General features: G+C 37.3%; 1 protein-coding gene across 3 annotated transcripts; it reads right to left on the bottom strand.

Annotated features, from left to right (window-relative positions):
• LOC105039256 (calmodulin-binding protein 60 C) lies at positions 1–10,719 on the bottom strand. 3 transcript variants are annotated; one of them, XM_010915344.4, is made up of 9 exons: positions 10,572–10,719; positions 10,229–10,387; positions 8,584–8,659; positions 6,413–6,471; positions 3,966–4,459; positions 3,707–3,867; positions 3,416–3,619; positions 1,343–1,553; positions 1–992 (listed from the first exon to the last, which is right to left on the bottom strand). In XM_010915344.4, the coding sequence occupies exons 2-9, from the start codon at positions 10,354–10,356 to the stop codon at positions 370–372; spliced, it is 1,956 nt and encodes a 651-aa protein (XP_010913646.1). In that variant the 5' UTR covers positions 10,357–10,387; positions 10,572–10,719; the 3' UTR covers positions 1–369. The 3 variants fall into 3 exon arrangements, with proteins under 3 accessions (XP_010913646.1, XP_010913645.1, XP_010913644.1); XM_010915343.4 differs by having other exon boundaries at positions 10,481–10,715; XM_010915342.4 differs by having other exon boundaries at positions 10,472–10,696.
• Between the last annotated feature and the right edge of the window lie 8,612 nt (positions 10,720–19,331).

The raw sequence follows: 19,331 nt of genomic DNA, 5'->3' as shown, positions 1-19,331 counted from the left end.
TATTCCTAAGATTTTAAGGGTATCCATTACTTATTATTGTGCTATTACATGGTCTCAAGTCACCAATGCCTGGAACTTCACATCAAAGTGTCAGTCATTCGTTGGTTATCGAACTGAAACAGGCCTTCCAACTCAAGTATCAAACCCTCTTGAGGCTTACTCCGCAAGCATCACATAAATCAGCAAATCTGGGAAATTAAAACAATGGAGAACCTTACTGTACAGAGGAACAGCGTTCAAGATCACTAGTTGCAACAAGATTAAACCATTTCCAGAACATTCAATCTGCATCCTCATCGAGTAGCATACAGACAGCAAGAACAATACCAAACCCACATTGTCTGACCTTAGTTATCACATTCTTTGCAGCTACTCTTCCAGCTCAACAAGCTGAGCTCTCCTCTCGGCAGCTTTCTTCCGGATAAAAATTCCCCACCTCATAGCTGCCTTTATTTTAAGCCATCCAACAACAGCTTTACCCGATGAACGGTTACGATCCTCATCGAAGTTAAAGTTACGGTTACGATCATCATCAAAGTTAAAGTTTGGGCAAGGTGATGGCACGTAAGATGAGAAACTATATCCATCTTCTGGTAAATTGACAGTTCCACCCATGCTGAAGACACGAAGCAATTGTTGCATGTCTTCATTCTCGAGCATTTCATGACTTCTCGTGCGGATCTCCTCCTCCGAGAAGAAATCATCAATACCACGACTGTCCCGTTGACGAGACCAGTCATCATAGGAATTCAGGTTTGATGGCTGCATGGATGAGCCAATTTGCTGGAATCCAATGCTTTCCTGCTGTGGTGGGCCCAGTTCTAGGCCCACACTATCGTTTCGTTGAGTTTGATGAGAAGAGCCAACATACTGATTCTGGGGAATGAACGGAGCACTCTCAAAATGGATATGGGCATCAGAAGACACATTTTGAGGATGACTGGAGCATCTGGTCACTTGGTTCACGCTATAACCAGCGGAAATTGTACTTCCTGAATAAAACAAGCAAGGGTCAGCACTCTGAAGTATTTCAGAATTAATTTGTAAGTCATATATATTATTCCTAAGAAACAAGGTGGACGGTTAAATCCGTATGGAATTCTTTAAAAGAGAAGGACTTCATCCATTACTCTAATTTTAGCTGGTATAAAACTTCTGTAGTTATTACATCTAGTACTAATCATACGAACAAGGTAGCCATCCCGCCGTTACTAAACCATCCTTATTCGGATCATCTTCAGAGACTAACGTAAATAGGCATTTTAGGAAGGAGCCACTTCAGTATTTGATATAAATTATGTGCCAAAGAAGTAACTATTCAAAGATTTAAGGAGTTCCTTACCTCCAACACCCATTCCTGCATCTACTGCAGGCTGCTCCAAGGGAACAGGAACTGACATGTTAGTTTGAGAGATTTGCTGATCATATGAAACAGGATAATTTGCTGCAGTTGCCTTCTTGTTCTGTTTAAAGTTCAAAAGCGCTTTGCCATCATATTCTAAGACATGCAACCAATTATCATATGCCTTTTTCACCAATGTATCCGCAAAGACCTGAAAATATAAAAAATAATGGTAAAAAAGAGACTAGCTGAATAGGACAAAATAATATGTTAAATGCAGCAGCAAAAACTGTGGCATACTCTAGTTTTATATTTGAAATGGTTCGACACCATAAATCAATGTTTCCTTGTTTCCTATTAATTTGATCTTTGGAAACGTGTGCAAAAGCAGATAGAGACGATTTGATTTTCTACTGCATCATAAGTGAATAAATGATTTACTCTTACATAATGACTAATACACCAGTTAATATACAAAAGAGGGCTAATATTGTCTATTTCCATTATAGACAGTTCTATTTTGATTCATTTAGGCTTTGTTTGGAAACCAAATAAAGGATGAATAAGGGCTTATTCTTGCCAAGTATGTCAATTTTGCAAGGGGATGAACTCCCCACCAACCAAAATTAATGAGGGGAAAGGCAGAGGCAGTTTTTCTCTCTTTAAAGGTAATCAACCAATCATGGTGCACGGTAGAATATAATGGTCAATAAGATATTGTCTTTTAATATGCTAAAATTCTCATCTTGTTGGGACTCCCAACTTTAGCCAATAGTCCTAAAATGATTAGTACTGAAACCAACAGTGAGTGTATCTAATAAGTTACATGATCAACAACAAAAATATTAATCATTAACTGAAGCATGCTCAAATGTCTCTTCTCACCTTTATTGCACAGCTAAACACTATATCCATTTATTAAGAGATGAATAACAAATGTAAAAAAAATAAACTTTACAATTAAATAGCACATAAAATATTGTAGATTATTTAAAAATGTATTTTATTTTTTAAAAAAATTGACCTAAATCAAGCCAAACAAGAGCTATCCAGGCATAGCTCGTGTTTGGTTGCTTAACTTTCAATTTTGAAATCCTGTCTCAAGCTTGGCTCTTTTAAAATTGGGTCAAGCCCATACCAAGCTCAATATGAGCTGCTAACAAACAGTTTCCTAATTTAACAAGCCCAACCAAAGTAAAATGTAGAGCTGACATCATGAGACCATTAGGTTATAGTGATTCACGTATCAAAGAATCCTCCATTATGAAATCAAAACATAGTGTTTACATCTTAACTCCAATGCCCTTAGCGATTCTGTCATGAAGAATGTAAACTAGTATGTTCTAAAGCTAGGTCAAATTTATATCCTAGAATGTTCAAGTTGAAATTGAAACTCGACATATCTAAGGATAAGGTGTGATAATAGATGGTAAAATATTTAACAAAATCTTCTTACAAAGGCTGTTAGCATAGTGGTGCTTCAACATATGTCATGTCTCTACATGTATGTGCATTCACAACCATGCATCATGCATACAAAATAAAAAAATGTCTAACAGCTGTTCACCTATGCTAATGCTTCTTGCTGCAACACTTTGTTGGATTGATACTTAGTTGTCACAGAGGTCATGGGCTTAATTTACCTTGAGTGCACATGTCATAGGTGTATAGCAGCACTCACATGCGTGAGTGTGAGTGCCCATCTGTGTAAACTCAAGCATGTATATTTGCCAGAGCATGTGCACATGTAGAAAGTTTCATAGGACAAAAAAACACTTTCTTTGAAGCTGACACTAACCAACTAGATCAAAGCTACGAATGACACAAGCTCAAAATACTTAGTTTCACAAAAGCCAGAGTGTTGAACCTTATTTAATCCCACATGAAAAATTTCATATAGCAGTAATGAAGGTTATAGCATTACCATTAGCTCAACACACATTGCTACAACAATAGTTGTTATTTCACACATCATATATTTTCCTCAACTCATATGGAAGTATATGATAAATCAAAGATGACATGCCGCAGCGTGATAATAACGAGAGAGAATTGTGCAATGAAGTGACCAACCTTCTGACTATCATTAAGAGTTTCAGCTGAATAGAACTGCCCACCAGCAATCAAGCCACAAAACTCATAAATATTGTTAAAAATAGCACCAACACTCCTTGTCTCATCAGAATAATATATATAGTACTTCCCACTCATGACACAAGTCTTGGCATGCTCCACAAGGCTCTCCCACATCTTATTTGACATGCCACTTCCAAGGATCTGCAATCATTAGAATAAAAACATTAGAGCAATAAATAGTGGATAAATGTAAGTTTCCATCACAACCAACCACGTATAGAATCTTACATTTCGCAATCTTTGTGAATCTCTAACAACAAGTCTGAGAAAATCTTCGACTGTATAGATTCCACATTTATTTAACCTCTTGTGAAATGAACCATCCTTGCCAATCTTTTCCAACCTCCAAACCTCATCTTTCAATGCAGGTGGATAGTGTTTTTTGTATACTATAAAAAACAACCAAAAACAATTCAAATCAAAGTTCAAATGAACACAGAGCAAGATCTTCATATATTAATTATAGCATAGTGCAAAGAAGACCCACATTCCCCTCTGTGATCCTTGACAGTGAAAGCTTCTGTTTTTGCCTCACGAATACGAATTCCCTCACAGAAGCCTAAAGCAATCTTCAGGCCAAGTCTAAATTTTCTACTTCTGATCCAACTAGAATTATCAGTAAATGTGAGCTCCCCGAGGGTACCTACACCTTCTCTCAGTGAAACCTGCAAGTCCCCAGTCAAAAGTGGTCTCCTTCCTTCACGCTCTTTGACTACATGACTTTCAAACTCTTCTTCTGTCCAGTCACCATCATCCTCATTGTTAAAGTCACCCTCAAGCACAACAACATCTAGTTTTGCAGATGACTCTTGCCCTGATGTTACAACATGACCAGTATTTGCATCAAGCAACACAACATGAACTGCAACCCCCTGCTCCCCTTCTACTTTTCCTCCTGTGAAAAGGGGAAGGGACAGTCTTGACCTGAAATGCAGCTGCAGATTTCTTCCATCAGGCCCTTCAATTCGTTTCGGAGAAGACCTGTATTTTCTTAAATTTAGGAAATTCTCATAGCGAATACATTGGTAGGTTAATTTATTCCCCAAAAGGAAGTGATATACAACTTCTTACAAGCTAGCTGGGATCATTTCTTTGCACTCAAGGATACTAATAACATTCTCTAATGAATCAATTATCAAGCAGAAATCAATATTGTATTGGTTATCAGGTTTGTATTATTTCAAAAACAGCTCTGTAGGAATGATACAAGATTGATCGACTAACAACCCCAAAATGTTTTACAAAGTACTGTAAATCTGTTTCAGATATAATTCACAGTAGGCATGACATGTGCGTGCATATTTGCACGTATGCATGTGCGTGACCATGTGTATGTGAAAGAGAGAGGGGACGGCACTCAGACTAAGCATAATTACTTAAAAGAATATATGAACGCTAAGTGGCTATTTAGTAACAACAAAAGCTTTGTGGATTTCAAAGATATGTAACATTTGCTGCATTGAGTAAACATGGACTAAGTGGCTATTTAGTTTACTTATTTCCTTGTAAAACTATTAATTAGCTTAAAATGTAAGCTCAGGAATGCATGTAAGAAGTTCAACACACTTGCCGCAGCAACAAACCAAATAAAAACCATATCTTTAATTTTGAAAGCTAGATTGGTGGACTGTATGTTTCTGTTTGTTTGATTGACAGGTTGAATAAAGTAATATCATAAAAATATTGACTTGTACAGAAGAGGACAATGCATGGATAATATAAGAAAATAACAAAATAAAAAAGAAAATCTGCATTTTCTCCCACATGATGAGCTGCTAAATCTTTGGCCCATTTACAACCAATTCAGAAATTGCATTCATCCTCTTCCTTATCTACAATCAACTTCAGCTGCTTTATTTTTATGTTTTGACCCGCAAAAATTATTAATATTTTTTCCAAGGTTCTAGCACATGATGATTTGCAAAAGGTTCTTGTCTTTTCTAAGCATGGTAGGGTAATAAACAACTTTACAAAGTACAAGGTGGTTTGTAGATATTTTAGCTAAAGGCGCATCATAACTCATAATATGCAAATATGCGATGGTCCATAGAAATGTGAGAAACTTTGTGCATAAAGGTTGTTTATACTAAAGCATCACATTTGCTGGTCCATGTCAATCAGCACAGACTGATAGGGACCAGCAGAAACCCCCGTTCTCTTAAATGGGCCTTGGCACAGTACAGCACATTACCAAACCATACAATGCTGGCTTATGACCGGCACATTGCCAGAAATTAGGTGCAGGAAGACTTTAACCTATGAAAGTCCATCACCATTAGATTAAAAACCGCCATACCCTCTTAAAGGCCCTAGGATTTCGTATTATCCTCCATATACCTAGATAACACCCCATGACTGCAACTAACCCTGGGAAACATTATATGTGCTTGCGTATGTATGTTCGTGTGCATGCATCATGCTTGTGTTTGCATGTATGCATATAATGTCTAGTGCTGAAACCAATAGATACAGTGTTAGCAAAATCCTTCTTTTGGCTTCACATATGATCGAGTTCCAGAATTACATCAGGAACATAACTTTAGAATGGAATTCATGATCAGTTATTTAATCATGTTTGTACAAACAAGCTAGCCTCAAGAAATTTCATGCTTCATATAGCAGAGCCAGAAAAAAAAAAAAAAAAAAACTATCCTGCGCCAGATTTTGCAGTTTAAATCATAGTTCTGAAGTCACATTACTGCTACTATCTTTGGAACAACAAGATATCTTTTATAAGAGTCCTTCAGACTTAACAAATGCAGAACTCGTTCTACAACATATACACCATTTAACATACACAAATGAACGAGCTTCTGGATATCTTCCAGTCAAAAGATAACCAGATGAAAAAGCAAAAGGAATATATTAATGTAACATATATACTGAGTCTTAAAATTCATGCCGAGAAACAATAAAATTATTATAATCTCATACCTGCCAGCAATCCTAGCAGGACCAAGTTTGGCTAAAGCACGCTCCACTTCTTCACTAACCTATTAAGCATATGGCAAATCTGATGAGTAATCAAACTAACAAAATGTAGCTTTCTAGAAAAGAGGGCAGGAACAAAAACTAAAGTTTGACTCGATGAAAGAGGGACCAAACAGAAGAGATAAGTGGTGTCCCCCACTTACATAGTTAAAGCTGCAGAGTTTGAGATAAGTTAAAATTTAACAAAACTATATAACATAGAGAGAAGCGAAAATAAAAACGATCCAAAAATCCACATTTCACATTGCAACACCTAACTTGAAATACGCTGTGCTTCACTTCCTAATAACTGACAGCGCAACCATACTTGATAAATATAATACGTGTATAGACATGCAAAAAAAGGTTTAATGATTCAAAACCAATGATGCAATATCCAAATTGAAAATCCAACCTATTTAAGTTTATTTGCACTATAAAAAAAATGGCTGGAAACCGAAATTTACCTATTATAGTTGTCTCTGACATAAGCATCAAGTAGGTGGGAAAATGAACAGTTCTAAAGTATGATACTATGCTTTTCTTTGATCTGATAATCAAAGCCTAGTAAATTTAAATATGCCATGTTTTAAGAAGTGCAGACCATGATCAATGAAGGAGATTTTCAATTTATGTATCCTATCGTGTATTTTAGTACAACAGTCCATTTGATGCCATTCATTTTCATATCCATTTGATGCATAGGTAGAGACCACTGAAATAGGTGAATTTTGGTTTCTAGATATTTTTTGTAGCGTAGATCAACTTCAATGGCATGAATCTTCAATCTAGATGATCCATCATCTTCTGAATCAAGGTTTTAAATACCGATACCAGACCCCATGCCGGTTGCCCATTGGTACGGTATGGTATGGTACCGTACTGGCCCGTACCGACAATAAAAAATTTTAAAAAAAATCCCATCCAACGGTCCAAAAAAAAAAAAAGAAAAGAAAACCAAGCCGTACCACACCATATCGGCCCATACCGCATGGTTCGGTCCGATTCAAGCCATTTTTCGAAAAACCGGCTTGAACCGAACCAGTTCTCCACCGGTACAGTACGGTACAGGGTGTACCAACCGGTTCGGACCGGTCCGGAATATCATGTTCTGAACAAACATCATTAATTTAAAATTGTTAATTCTATTGTCAAAGCTTTAACATAAATTGTGTAGTCCAATACATATACAAATACATATGCATACGAATATGTATGTATGCATGCATGCACATGCACATAACAGCACCCAACAAATTGTGGAACAGTAAAACATGAAATGAAAGAAAAGGGGTGGCACAAATTTTTGGAATAAAAACCAAGTTCAGAAAACTATAGGAGAAAAAGAAAAGAGGAGAGACCTAAAACCAAGGCAAAAGTAGAATGTCAAAATATGTTGATGTTCACAACATGGTGTCATCAAGTATCATTTATAGTGCTTCGAAGATGGTGGTAAGTAATATGGATCCTTAGCAGTAATCATAATATTGTGCCAGAGAGAATTTATAAATCATAAGCCTTCAAACCATAGGAAATCACTAATGCAACTTCCAACGATCATTGTAGAATGCTTGTGGAGGAGCCTTGAAAACACAGAACACAAAATACAAGGTTCAGATAACCTTCATCTCTATACAAAGCATATAGATGAAGGCCCTTATCTCAATGTTAGGGTATTTTGACTTCATGCTTACGGTTCCTTGAAACATCTAGAAGAAACAGATTTGTGTAAAAAAAAAAAAAAAAAACAAAACAATAAGTGGAACTGCAAACCAAAAATTGAATGAATGAAGATTCACAATTCCTAATTGAACCATAAAAAGAAAGTCCCGATTGAGAAGGGGGGAAAAAGAAAATTCAAACCATGACTAAGCACATGTACTGAAATTTCATTTAAAAGGCATGGTGAAATTTCAATATCAATTTACATCATAAAATTACTGATAATAATGCGGAGGAAGGAAAAAAAAGGGATAAATTCTTTCAACAGCTAGTTCCACCATTGACACGAATCAGTTCATATGGCACCAAAAAAAGGAACTATAACAAACATTAAACGGGATGATTTAAATTTGCAACCCTAATCTATTGCAAGTTCAATAAAACTATGCCAGGGAATAAGGCATTTGTCTTACAACTCTACGAAGGACCGGCTCCAGTGATGAACAAATTTTCTGCAGACTATCCACTTTCAAAGCTTCGATAATCACACTGCACAAGATGCACAATTGTCAATTAAAATGCATAACTATATAATAAAGCATCATGTTTCTTGTTCTTTTCCTCTAGAAGAGGAATGAAGAGCCCAATATCTGACTAAGCTGGATAACATTTTTAAAAATGACACTATCCATACTAATTATCAGATAAATCAGAAGAAAATCAATAATTATAAAGAGAATAAAATTCACCATCTCCTGTATCCTAAAGTTGAATAGAGATATTGACTGCATCAGTACCTCATGCATTGCTTTCTATTTCAAAACCCAGTCTTCTGTTACCCATGTTCATATGCTAGCCAAAACCCAAACAGATAAACAAGCTATTTCGATTAGTTAAATGCTTATTACTGGACATAGTTCAAGTGTTTCCCCATGCAAGCTTCTGATTTTCAGCCCCTTGCTTTAAATATGAAACCTTATTGACATGTGTTATGGCCTCACACAATAAATAATTTCTCTAATTTTACTAAATATTGGATGTACTCGTGCAATTCCAACCTTTTCTTAAACAGTCCACACATCTCTGACTTCAATGAGATTTTCTCTGTTTCTTAGAACAAGTGATCAAACATCAGTGTCACCGCTACCAATATATGAAAGAAATATGCATTAGTGAAAGAACGAGCAAGACTTCATTCGACAACCAGTATACCATTTTTTTATCTAAAACCGATTTCACTTTTAAATCTATGGATGAGCAACCAGCAACTACTTAATCTTAAGTCTGTATAAACACCAAGAAAACAGTACCCAGGGAAATAGTTCCCACTTGCAACCAACTACCATGGCATCAACAACTTAAAAACCTCGGATCTCCAACAGTCCATAGAACACAAGCACCTCCACGCATGATTGCAGAGGCATGCCTGCACAAACATACAGCAAAACTAGGGCATACAGATCACAGACGGGGGGCATGCACATAAGCATTTGTGGAGAAAGAATATCTACGCTCACCAACCTACATGCAGGCACACCAGCACCAAGAAAAACCTGAAGACACAACATTGCATCTGCGAACCAAAAATCAAGGATACCCAAGCTTGAGTCGCAGCTTTCTCCTGTATAATTAATAACCTATAATTGAATTGGCAGTCGGCAACAACAGGGCCCTCATAAAGGTGACTTAAAGAACAAAGCCATAAGAGAAGCAAGAATATTCCAAAAAGGAAGGCCACAGGTAATACAGTAAACTATCATCTATGCTCAGTAAATACTTAACAAAATTTGAATCTAACTGCCACGTCTAGGAATGCTTAAACGAGAAGTTATCCTCAGCAATATCCCGGCGTTCTTAAAACCTTTCTGCCTATGAGCTCAAAAAGTTCTTGCGTCCAAATAACCAAGTTCTTTCCACAAAATCTAATCTTTTAAACCCCCCACCACACCCCCCCCCCCCTCCCAAAAAAAAAAAAGAAATGAAGAAAAATTAACAATAGCAATTCGAAAAAAACCGTTTCAAACAAAACAAGAGCTCAACTAAGCAAGAGATAGCTATACTCATCATCCAAGAACTCAACTTTCTTAAACCAAGACCAATTTTTTTGTTTCTTTTTACCTCGCTAAAGCCGGGACCTTCTGCCGCTTGGGCTCCGGGTGCAAGTCCTCCTCGTTGCTCGGATTCAAACCCCGCTTCTCTCTCGTCATCGTATTCGATCGCTCTAAATAGCCTCTCGGCCGCTGCATTCTGGATCCCCAAATCCTAAATCTCCCAGATCTGCAAACAAAACCCAAAATCAAAAACCCAACCACTGTGAGGTCAAGAAAATGCTGATCAAAGCTACAATCTTGAAGAACAAACAGAAGAAACCATCTCTTCACGCCCAAAACCGATCCGAAATCGAACGAAAAACGACAGCAGAACCATCGAAGAGATTCGAATATTAATCGCGAGTCTTTACTCTTTCTCTAAGACGAAAAGCGCGCGCGATCGAGGAGTAAGGGAGGGGGAAGCGGGAGGGGAGGGGGAAAGAGGAATTGGAGAGGAGTTGGAAGGCGCTGCGGCGGCTGCAATGGGTTTTAATGTGGTTTGTGCTGGTGCGTATTTGTTATGACGGCCATATCAAGTCCTCTGGTCTTTGATTTTAATAATATTTTATTATTACTTTTTTTTGTAAAAAAAAAAAAAAGGAAAAGAAAAGGTTGCAGCAAAGAGCGATGCAAGGTTAGTTGCGATGCCTCGAAACGGGTAAAATAAACACACTGCTGTGACCGGATGGAATACAGTGGGGCCCACACTACGGGCCGAGAGATGGACGGCGTTGAGACGGAGTTTGGACAGTGACAATGCTATCATGTAACATCTCGCATAGAAACTCGTATACGCAAATTGGTGCGCCGCCGACTTTGGCTTCTCAAACGTCCGCGCGCATCGCCATAAGTAGCGTCACTGCTAAGCGTCCCAATTGATTGGGCATCACGCAATACATGAACGGAGGAGATGGACTCAGAGGGTCTCCGCGTAGAAATTTCTATGCATCTTCCCCAAGTAACGGCTTCGACGGACATGGGCAAGGCATCGGGAGGAGAAGCAGTGCACAGGCGCTTTGGAGCGAATTGGAGACGGACACGCGTACATGACATTCTTGGATGATCTTGTTGAGAATGCTGTTTGCTGTGTTGGATCCGGACAGCTCATCGGCACTGGTGGTAGCTGGCAAAGCACGGTCAATGAACTGTGGATACGGGTACCATTGCACCAAGCACTAGATGCGAGATAATTGAAGTGGGCCCCATCATAATTCCAGTGAAATTTCTGCTCTGATTTCAAAACCCTAGCTTTGACCAACTAGCAGTTCCGGGGCTTGTTGTGTTTTTTTTTTTTTTTTGGTAATAGTTCCGGGGCATGTTGTTAACGGCCAAAACAAGGAAAAGGGGAAAAAAATCATCAGGAGCCGTTGTATTACCAATGATTACTACAGTGATTCTATCCGGTAGTTAAAATGGTAAAATAACTGATGGCCAAAAAGGGAAGCTAATTAATCGATCCGGTTCGACAATTTTGTTTAGAATATAAATATGACATGCCTGATCTTTTTAGAAAAATGTACAGATCTTAAAATTAATTATTTTACTTTTTTTATGTTACAAAAAAAATAATTATTTTACTTAAATGGCCATGTGATTCCATCGTTTATACATGCAAGTCCCACCAAAATAGCAAATAATGATCTTTTAGTCAGTAGTTACAAGGTATATTTAAAATATATTTTTGAATATTTATCAAAGTAAGCGGCCTATATAACATCAAAGCAGCTAAATACTTTTTGATCCATGGATAGCATGAGGATGTAGCAATGCTTTCTAAATTATGAGTAACTCCGCTCACGATTATCACCCTCGAAAAAAATTATGTAGTTGGATAATATTTACTATTAGCTAGTATATATTTTTTTAATTAGATGAATGGATTGTACACATCTAGTATGAATATATTTAACAAGATCAAAAATTAAAATATTATAAAATATAATCGGAACAATCCACAAATCAGTCTATAGAATTTCTTCAGTGTTCCATGATATAAGGGGCAACCCAATTTGCATTCATGTTTGCTAGCTAGTGTATGTCTTTCATCGGCTAAAATGTTAAAACCAACTACATACTTATAAGTTCAAAGCATCCTGTCAAAGTCCCCCCTTGCCCTATTATGCTTTATAGCCTCATCTCATATATTTATGCGCAAGAATAGCATATAAATCCCTGATATCTAGGTCCTGCCGGACAAATTGTTCTTTGGCAATCATTTAATCAGTGGCTGCATGTTCTATTGATGCCTACTCAAATTCTTTTCCAATCATTTTCACCTAGATCCTATATCTCATCCCATTTTCTATTACAACTGTGCACCAATGTCCTAACTAATTTGCAAGGACCATTTTGATCAACATCACACTGCTCCATTCATACATGCCAGTTGCCAACCTCAATTTATGCACAATTATTATGTCATATAGTTTCCAACAGTCCATAGATTATATACAGTTGACAACCAGTATTTCTGCTGCCTATCTATTATATAACTCTATCTTACCCGGAAAAAAAAAAAAAAAAAAAAACTCTAATTTTGTGGCAATCAAACTACTTTTAACTAGAAAAACACTAAACTCCTGAAGTTAATTTTTGCCAAAACCGTAGATGGTGAACCTAGTGTGCCCAACTAAAATTGTTTCTATCCTGTCCCATTTAGTCCAGTTCTTAATGAAATGAACCAAGTTAGCATTAGGACAAACCTTCTTCTTTATGAGGTGGCTTTATGAAGTCACATGGTAGCACTTCAGGCTTAGAGCAATAGTTGTTGGATAGCTCTACTCAATATAAATTAGGCTCGAATCAAAAACTAGAAGATGGATGGCATATATAATATCGATGTTTGACGAGTCAGAGCAATCAAATGCTAGATGCAGTGTGTTTTGCAACGTTCCTACATATTTCAGCAACAAATGCGCAACTCACCACTGGTCAAACAGAACTGCTAAATGAGCATAAGATTTAATCCAGTCTCATGTTAGCCATTAGTGTAACCAAACAAATGTTTTCTGATCACAATCTTTCACCCTATGATCATGATAACTCTACTCCATTTAACAGCATATTCTAAGAGCAGCATAAAATATGCCAACTCAGCATTTGCCATTTCTCGTTGTCTGTTTGCAGATTTGGTGCTCCAATTTGGTTGGTTTGTCTCATGAATTGAACACAAACAATTAAATATCGTTTACTGATAGAAACCTCTAACAACCTCCAACTCATTGGCTAATTGCTAATGACTTATTTCGTGAAGAATATCCGACCCTCCACCATTGACGGACTTCCATCAATCGTTAACATCCAGATTTATGGGCCCCGGTGGCTGCCGGCCAAGAGGTGGCAACCTAGTGACCTCCTCCCATTACCATATGAAATCACAAGATTAGTCTTGCAAGGCAATTCCAAGATGGAAACCCGTCTTTAAAACTCTCACTAAGTCAAGGATTGCTTGCTTAAGTCCGTACGAGCCCAGACAATTCTTGGCAAGTAATGGCAATGCTGCCATGCTACCCTCTTGTCTTCTTTATCCGAGGCATGGATTCGAACGATATTCTGATCAGATTATTTTTGAAAACTTAACATGATGCTTGAAGGCAACATTCTAAGAGATAGGGTGCATGATCCAATTACTAAAATTTGCCTCACTCATAAAACTTATCTCTACTTTGTTTAGAGTAAATTATGGGGTGCGAGTCAAGTGTTTCCGCTCTGCCCTGATGGAGAAGTTCATGACTCATAAATGATGCTAGCAGTCTTGTTCCATGCATTTGTCTTCCCACTCATGATGAACTCACTTTTGATTCATGCACATCTGCTGGGTTTTATTGGCTGGCCAGGACAAAGCTGCCAGGCCTCTTACACCTTTAGATGCAGCCAGTCCGACAAAGTATACTCTTTATATGCACAACTTTCTTGTGCAGTCATGCAGCAAAATTGTGATTAAAAAAGAATTTCAAATCCTGCAAACCATTTCCAATCAGTAAATGCCATATCAGCTTTCAAAAAAATAGTGCTTGGGCAACGTGTTCTCTTTTGAGAGAGTGCACCTACTAAGATGGTGTTTTGATGTGCAGTACGAGCAAATAATGTGCAGCCGATGAGGCATTCAGATCCAAGCATAACTGGTACAAGACCCTCAATTTCGAAGAGATATCCTGTGACTGCTTACTGTTCATCATTTGGATAATGATGCCTACTTAAGAGCTCGGATGGGGAATATTAAATGTTGTCTCTATCTTCTTAAATTAACTCAATGTTTCTGTCTTCCAAAGCATCACCGACAGTCCCACGCGATCCTAGTGAACTCATTCGACTTTCTCCTTTTTCATTGCTTGCACTTTTTTGATGGGATCAGGGGATGCAAAGCATTTAGACTCCAGTATATTCAAAGCTTGGAACCCCTATCCGAAGTGCAGTGTTTAATAAACAACTCTTATCATTTATAGCATATACATCTTTACCATGCTTTACTCAATATAAAGAGCAATAGTTGAGGTGTCATTTAGAAGCAGTGTTAAGATCATGTGATCTCGCAAGTGCCAATAAAAGATAGTGTTGTTGGTATTGGCTATATAACTTTTTTGGACTAAGATCAGATTTGGTTCCAATACAATTTCAAGTCTCTCCCATTATCAAACTATTACTCATAGAAAGACTTGTAACGAAGGAATTAAATTGAATTTAATTTGTGAGAGAGTTGAAATAGATTATAGGGACTCTTTCTCTACCTTGGTCAATGGGGAAAAACACTACTTAGATACATAAAACGGGATGTGCTAGAGCTTTTTTGTCAAAAAAACTTTTGAGGGCAGGACATTTCTACAAATTAAGTCATCATAAAAGTGCAGGAAGCTTAACTGGAGCTTGAACAACTCCATGTTTACGAGATGTATTTAGGTTAGTTACATTAAACCTGACATTAATATTGTTGATCCTTTGCTTATCATCTTAAATTTTTTATAGTAAATTGGCTGGTTAATATGGTATTAAAACTTAGGTTTACTAAAGGCTCTGAGTTTGCATCCTAATTTATGTCAATTACCCAAGTCATTATGCCTGTTATCTTGATTTATTCCGGTTAATATAGTCTCTCCACATGCATGACTCAATCTGCACATAAATAGGATGTTAAGCTTGATATACTTCGTTGACATCTTCCCAATTAGCTTAGACTTTGGGAGGTTGATTGTTTAGTTAATAGGATAAATCATTGACATCGGCATTTTCTCTATTAATTGATTATTTAGTTAATAGGTTAAAATATTGTCATGTGGATTTTGGTAATTTTTTCTTACCACTTAAGAATTTTGAGAATTTTTGTCAGTCTCTTAAATGAGAAAAACATAGTAGACCCACCTCTAATGAGTAACACTGTGAAATTTACACCTCGCCATCGCACCTCTAACAAGTAAAAAGGTACGAGATGTGCACTTTCCCACCGAACAAACCTCAAGTCTATGTTGCCCTCACGTTCGGGGCAAGATGTGGTTTTGGGTGCGGTTGTTATCATTGGGTGCATCGAGCATTGCTTATCTAGTTTTCACCTTCCTCTTCTTATCACATTAAAATTAAATTAAATTAAAAAAAAAAAAAACACATAAAGCATCTTTGTCTATATTAAAAATAAAAAAAAGTATATATTAGACAAATCATCCTTCTCTTGACATTTACTGGTCAAAATTTAACTTACATGTAAAATTTAACTTCCAGCTTTGTGAGGCTTGCTTATTAAAAAGAAAAGGTAAAAAACATTGATTAAACAAAGAGGGCCTACCAATTTGCACATCTCCTTAGCCATAAGAATAGCACACATAGCCAAACATTTAGAGTTGAGATGGCAATTAAGGCAAGCAAGTTCACGGTTTTCCCCTCCCAAACCGCGTTGAGAGACTTTATTCCGTTTCCCAAAATTAGCACCTCTATTTTCTATGAGAGGACATACGGTTCATGTCGTTAGATTCTTCGCGATTTCTCTAATAATGTTGTTTTTCACATGCCTTCCCTGGCCATACACGATCTGGACGAAACACCTCGCTGTAATCTCGAGGTGCGAGGAAAGGACGAATCAAATACCATAATCTATTGAAGCGTCCGGTATTTGGGGTTAACTGGGGTCCCATGTAAGGCTGATAAAGATGAAGTGGGACGGACCTTGGCAGGCTAAATGATTCCTTTTTGTGCTAAACGTGGCGGCCTGCCAACAAGTGTACATATTTTTACTTCTCCTCATATGAAACCAAACCGGACTTTTGTATATTTGTGCCCATCCGTGGGACTGAACCAATTTGCTGCAGTCATTGCAGCGCTGAAGTTTGTAGGATCTGTATCAAAAAAAAAAAAAAAGTTTGTAGGATCAACCAAGAACCAGAGGGGGCGCCGAAGGTCGTGGGACTCTCACCATTTTCCTTCTTGAGTGGCATTTGGCGGCTTGAATTTTTTCTTTTCTTGTTTTTGCCCCAAAAATAAAGAATTGATTAGGAAGGAATTTTGCTACGGTGCTTTTAAGAACATTTAATTTTTTTTTATTTTTTATCTATTTTTGATCATCAATTTACATATGAATCATTCAGTTCGGTAGAGTATTCAAGTGCATGGTTGATATGATAAATATTTCAAAAAATAAAATTATTTTATGCTATAATAAATTTTATTTTTTTCAAATTTTTTTTTTTTTTTTTTTTTGTAGGGTGAAGGAGGGAGGTGGTGTCTACGGGCCATTAGACGGGCAGAGGTGCGGCAACGGGCGAGTGGGGGTTTGGTGGTGTGGAAAAACTGCGGGCCATGCGGTTTGATGGCGCAGAGAAACCATGGGCCGCAGGAGATTGGGGGTGAGAGAGGAAGGCATGGTGGGACTAGCGCTAGGGTCCGCCGGCCAGGGGGGTGAGTGGGTGGGGGGTTGGTGACATGGAAAAACTATAGGCCACAAGAGGGGATGGGCTGCCGGGGGGTATGGGGCGATGGCATTGATGGGGGGTGGTGGTATGGAGAAGCTGTACATCATGAGGGAAAAGGAATGGGGGGTGCATGGTAGCGCAGGAAAGTCATGGCCTGTCGGGTGGTGGCAGGAGTGGGATCGGGAGTGCAAAGGAGGCGTAGGCACCAGGGCTAAGAAAAGAGGGCGAGAAGCCGCGGGTGGCGAGGGTCGTGGGGAGGGGGGCGTGGTGAAGGAGCCCATATGGCGCCGGGGGTGAGGTGGGTGCGGAGAAGGCACACGCAAAAAAAATAAAAGAAAAAAAATAAATATTAAAATATTAAAAATATGATATATGTAATATCTTAAATATTTTTTATAATAAAATATTATAAATGAGTATCGTAGCAAAATTTATTAGAAAGTAGGATGGCAATTGGATCAAGCTGGTCACAAAATAGATCAAACATTCATTAATCCGAATCCGACATGTTTATTCAACGGATCAAAAATGTAGAGCCTAATCTGACAATTTTATTAAACAGATAACCTAAGCTGATTTATAATAGTTTGAACCAAGTTAAATGGGTTAAATTGTTAGGCATTGCCACCTCTACCAGGAAGTGAAGACCAACGTTATCATATTTTTTTTGTTTCATATACTTAGTAAAATAGAGAAAATGATGCATTCTTTATGTATATGTGCAGATCAAGAGTCCAAAACATGCCTTGTCACCCAGTGAATCAAGGATATGTAGGACTATCACAATCTTAAGGTCTATCACAAGAGATATTTCATGGGTTCAAATATATCAGAAATATCCCAAAGTTTCATATGATTGAACGTAAGCACTGTTCAAAATCGATACAATTGTAGGACTGCTTGTTGAGGATCATCTTTAATGTTTAATCTTGCATGGAATAACTAGGAGGTAGATGGATTTATATATTAGTTGAGCTAAAAACTCACACTTTAAGCTTTTAAATTAAATTGGGTTCCCACTTGTATATCAAAACATTCTTGTGGTTGAACTCAGATTCTTCATTTTTCCTCAACAAATTATATTAGAACTGATGGCGACAATCCTGGAAAACTTTCCAAGTTGCAAAGCTAAACGCTGAGCAAGAGTCACCTTGGCTTTGTGACTAGTACTTACATCAAGGTTTTACTGGAGGTTAGGCTCTGTTTTACAAGGAGTCGAGAAAGAGCAACCCTACCTTGGTGAGTAGGACAAGATCAAAGTTTTCTTAGGAGTTAAGCAAAGAGCAATCTTGCCCTGGTGACTAGCACATGATCAAGATTTTCTTAGTGATCTTGTTCTAATCATTTCAGAAGGACATCGAAACAGCTATTTAATGTGTTAGCTATTTAACTCATCTATATAGTATTTGTTTAAAGATAATAACTCACATATATAGTAATAAAAAATAAAAAATATATTTTAATGAAAAAAGAAAGGATGAAACGTTTGGAAGGAAGAAATATGATATGCTAAACCTATAACAAACATGCTTTCTGAAAGGCAAATAAGAAGCACAACAAGTTTCCAATATCTGGGAGGGACGGAAGTAAAACTGTAACCCCTACCTAACTCCTAAGAAATAAGAATAATGACCACAATGATGTACCAAACCTATAAGAAACATGCTTACTGAAAGCCAAATGAGAAGCACGACAAATTTCCGATATCTGATTGGAATGGAAGTAGATTTTGTCCCCCAGCATAAACCCTCCTTGTAGGTTTTAGTTGTGTTACACATGAAAGGGAAATAGATTCTTCTCTCACGAATTGAACGAGTCTGTAACTGCCACTGTTGTCGATGCATATTTGCTGCTTTGTACCTACCAGCATCCTGTCGATTCCAGCAATCCTTCTCATGATGTGCGCCTCAACTGATAGTACAACTTAGCAAGCCTCCCTCTTGTACCTCCCTAGCAAATATTTCTCAATATATTTCCTATGATTTTTTTAGAAAGTTAAACCATAACAAAAATGAAGACTACTTTTTAACAAATAGTTATAACTTATAATTATGTTATATATTTTTCAAAATATAATTTTATCATATCATAAATCCAGATTTAATAAAATAGTTTGCGAAGAGCTAACAGACAAGTCATATATCATATTTTTTTGGTACAAGTACATAATGTATTTAACAATCAAAGAATTATTGTATATCTACGTGAATTTTATAAACAACTATTTTATAAATAAGC

This window comes from Elaeis guineensis, chromosome 1, assembly GCF_000442705.2.
Source record: "Elaeis guineensis isolate ETL-2024a chromosome 1, EG11, whole genome shotgun sequence".
In the NCBI taxonomy this organism is placed as follows: Eukaryota; Viridiplantae; Streptophyta; class Magnoliopsida; order Arecales; family Arecaceae; genus Elaeis; species Elaeis guineensis.
Note: the sequence above shows the minus strand (reverse complement) of the source record. Positions and strands in the feature narration are given on the sequence as shown.

Bases quoted from the DNA above. Each gene is read 5' to 3' on its own strand.
- LOC105039256 (XM_010915344.4), bottom strand. From the start codon at position 10,356: ATGCAGCGGCCGAGAGGCTATTTAGAGCGATCGAATACGATGACGAGA. The intron at 8,660-10,228 runs GTAAAAAGAAAC...CATCTTGTGCAG, and splicing joins AAGGTCCCGGCTTTAGCGAG to TGTGATTATCGAAGCTTTGA. The intron at 3,620-3,706 runs GTAAGATTCTAT...TAATGATTGCAG, and splicing joins ATTCACAAAGATTGCGAAAT to ATCCTTGGAAGTGGCATGTC.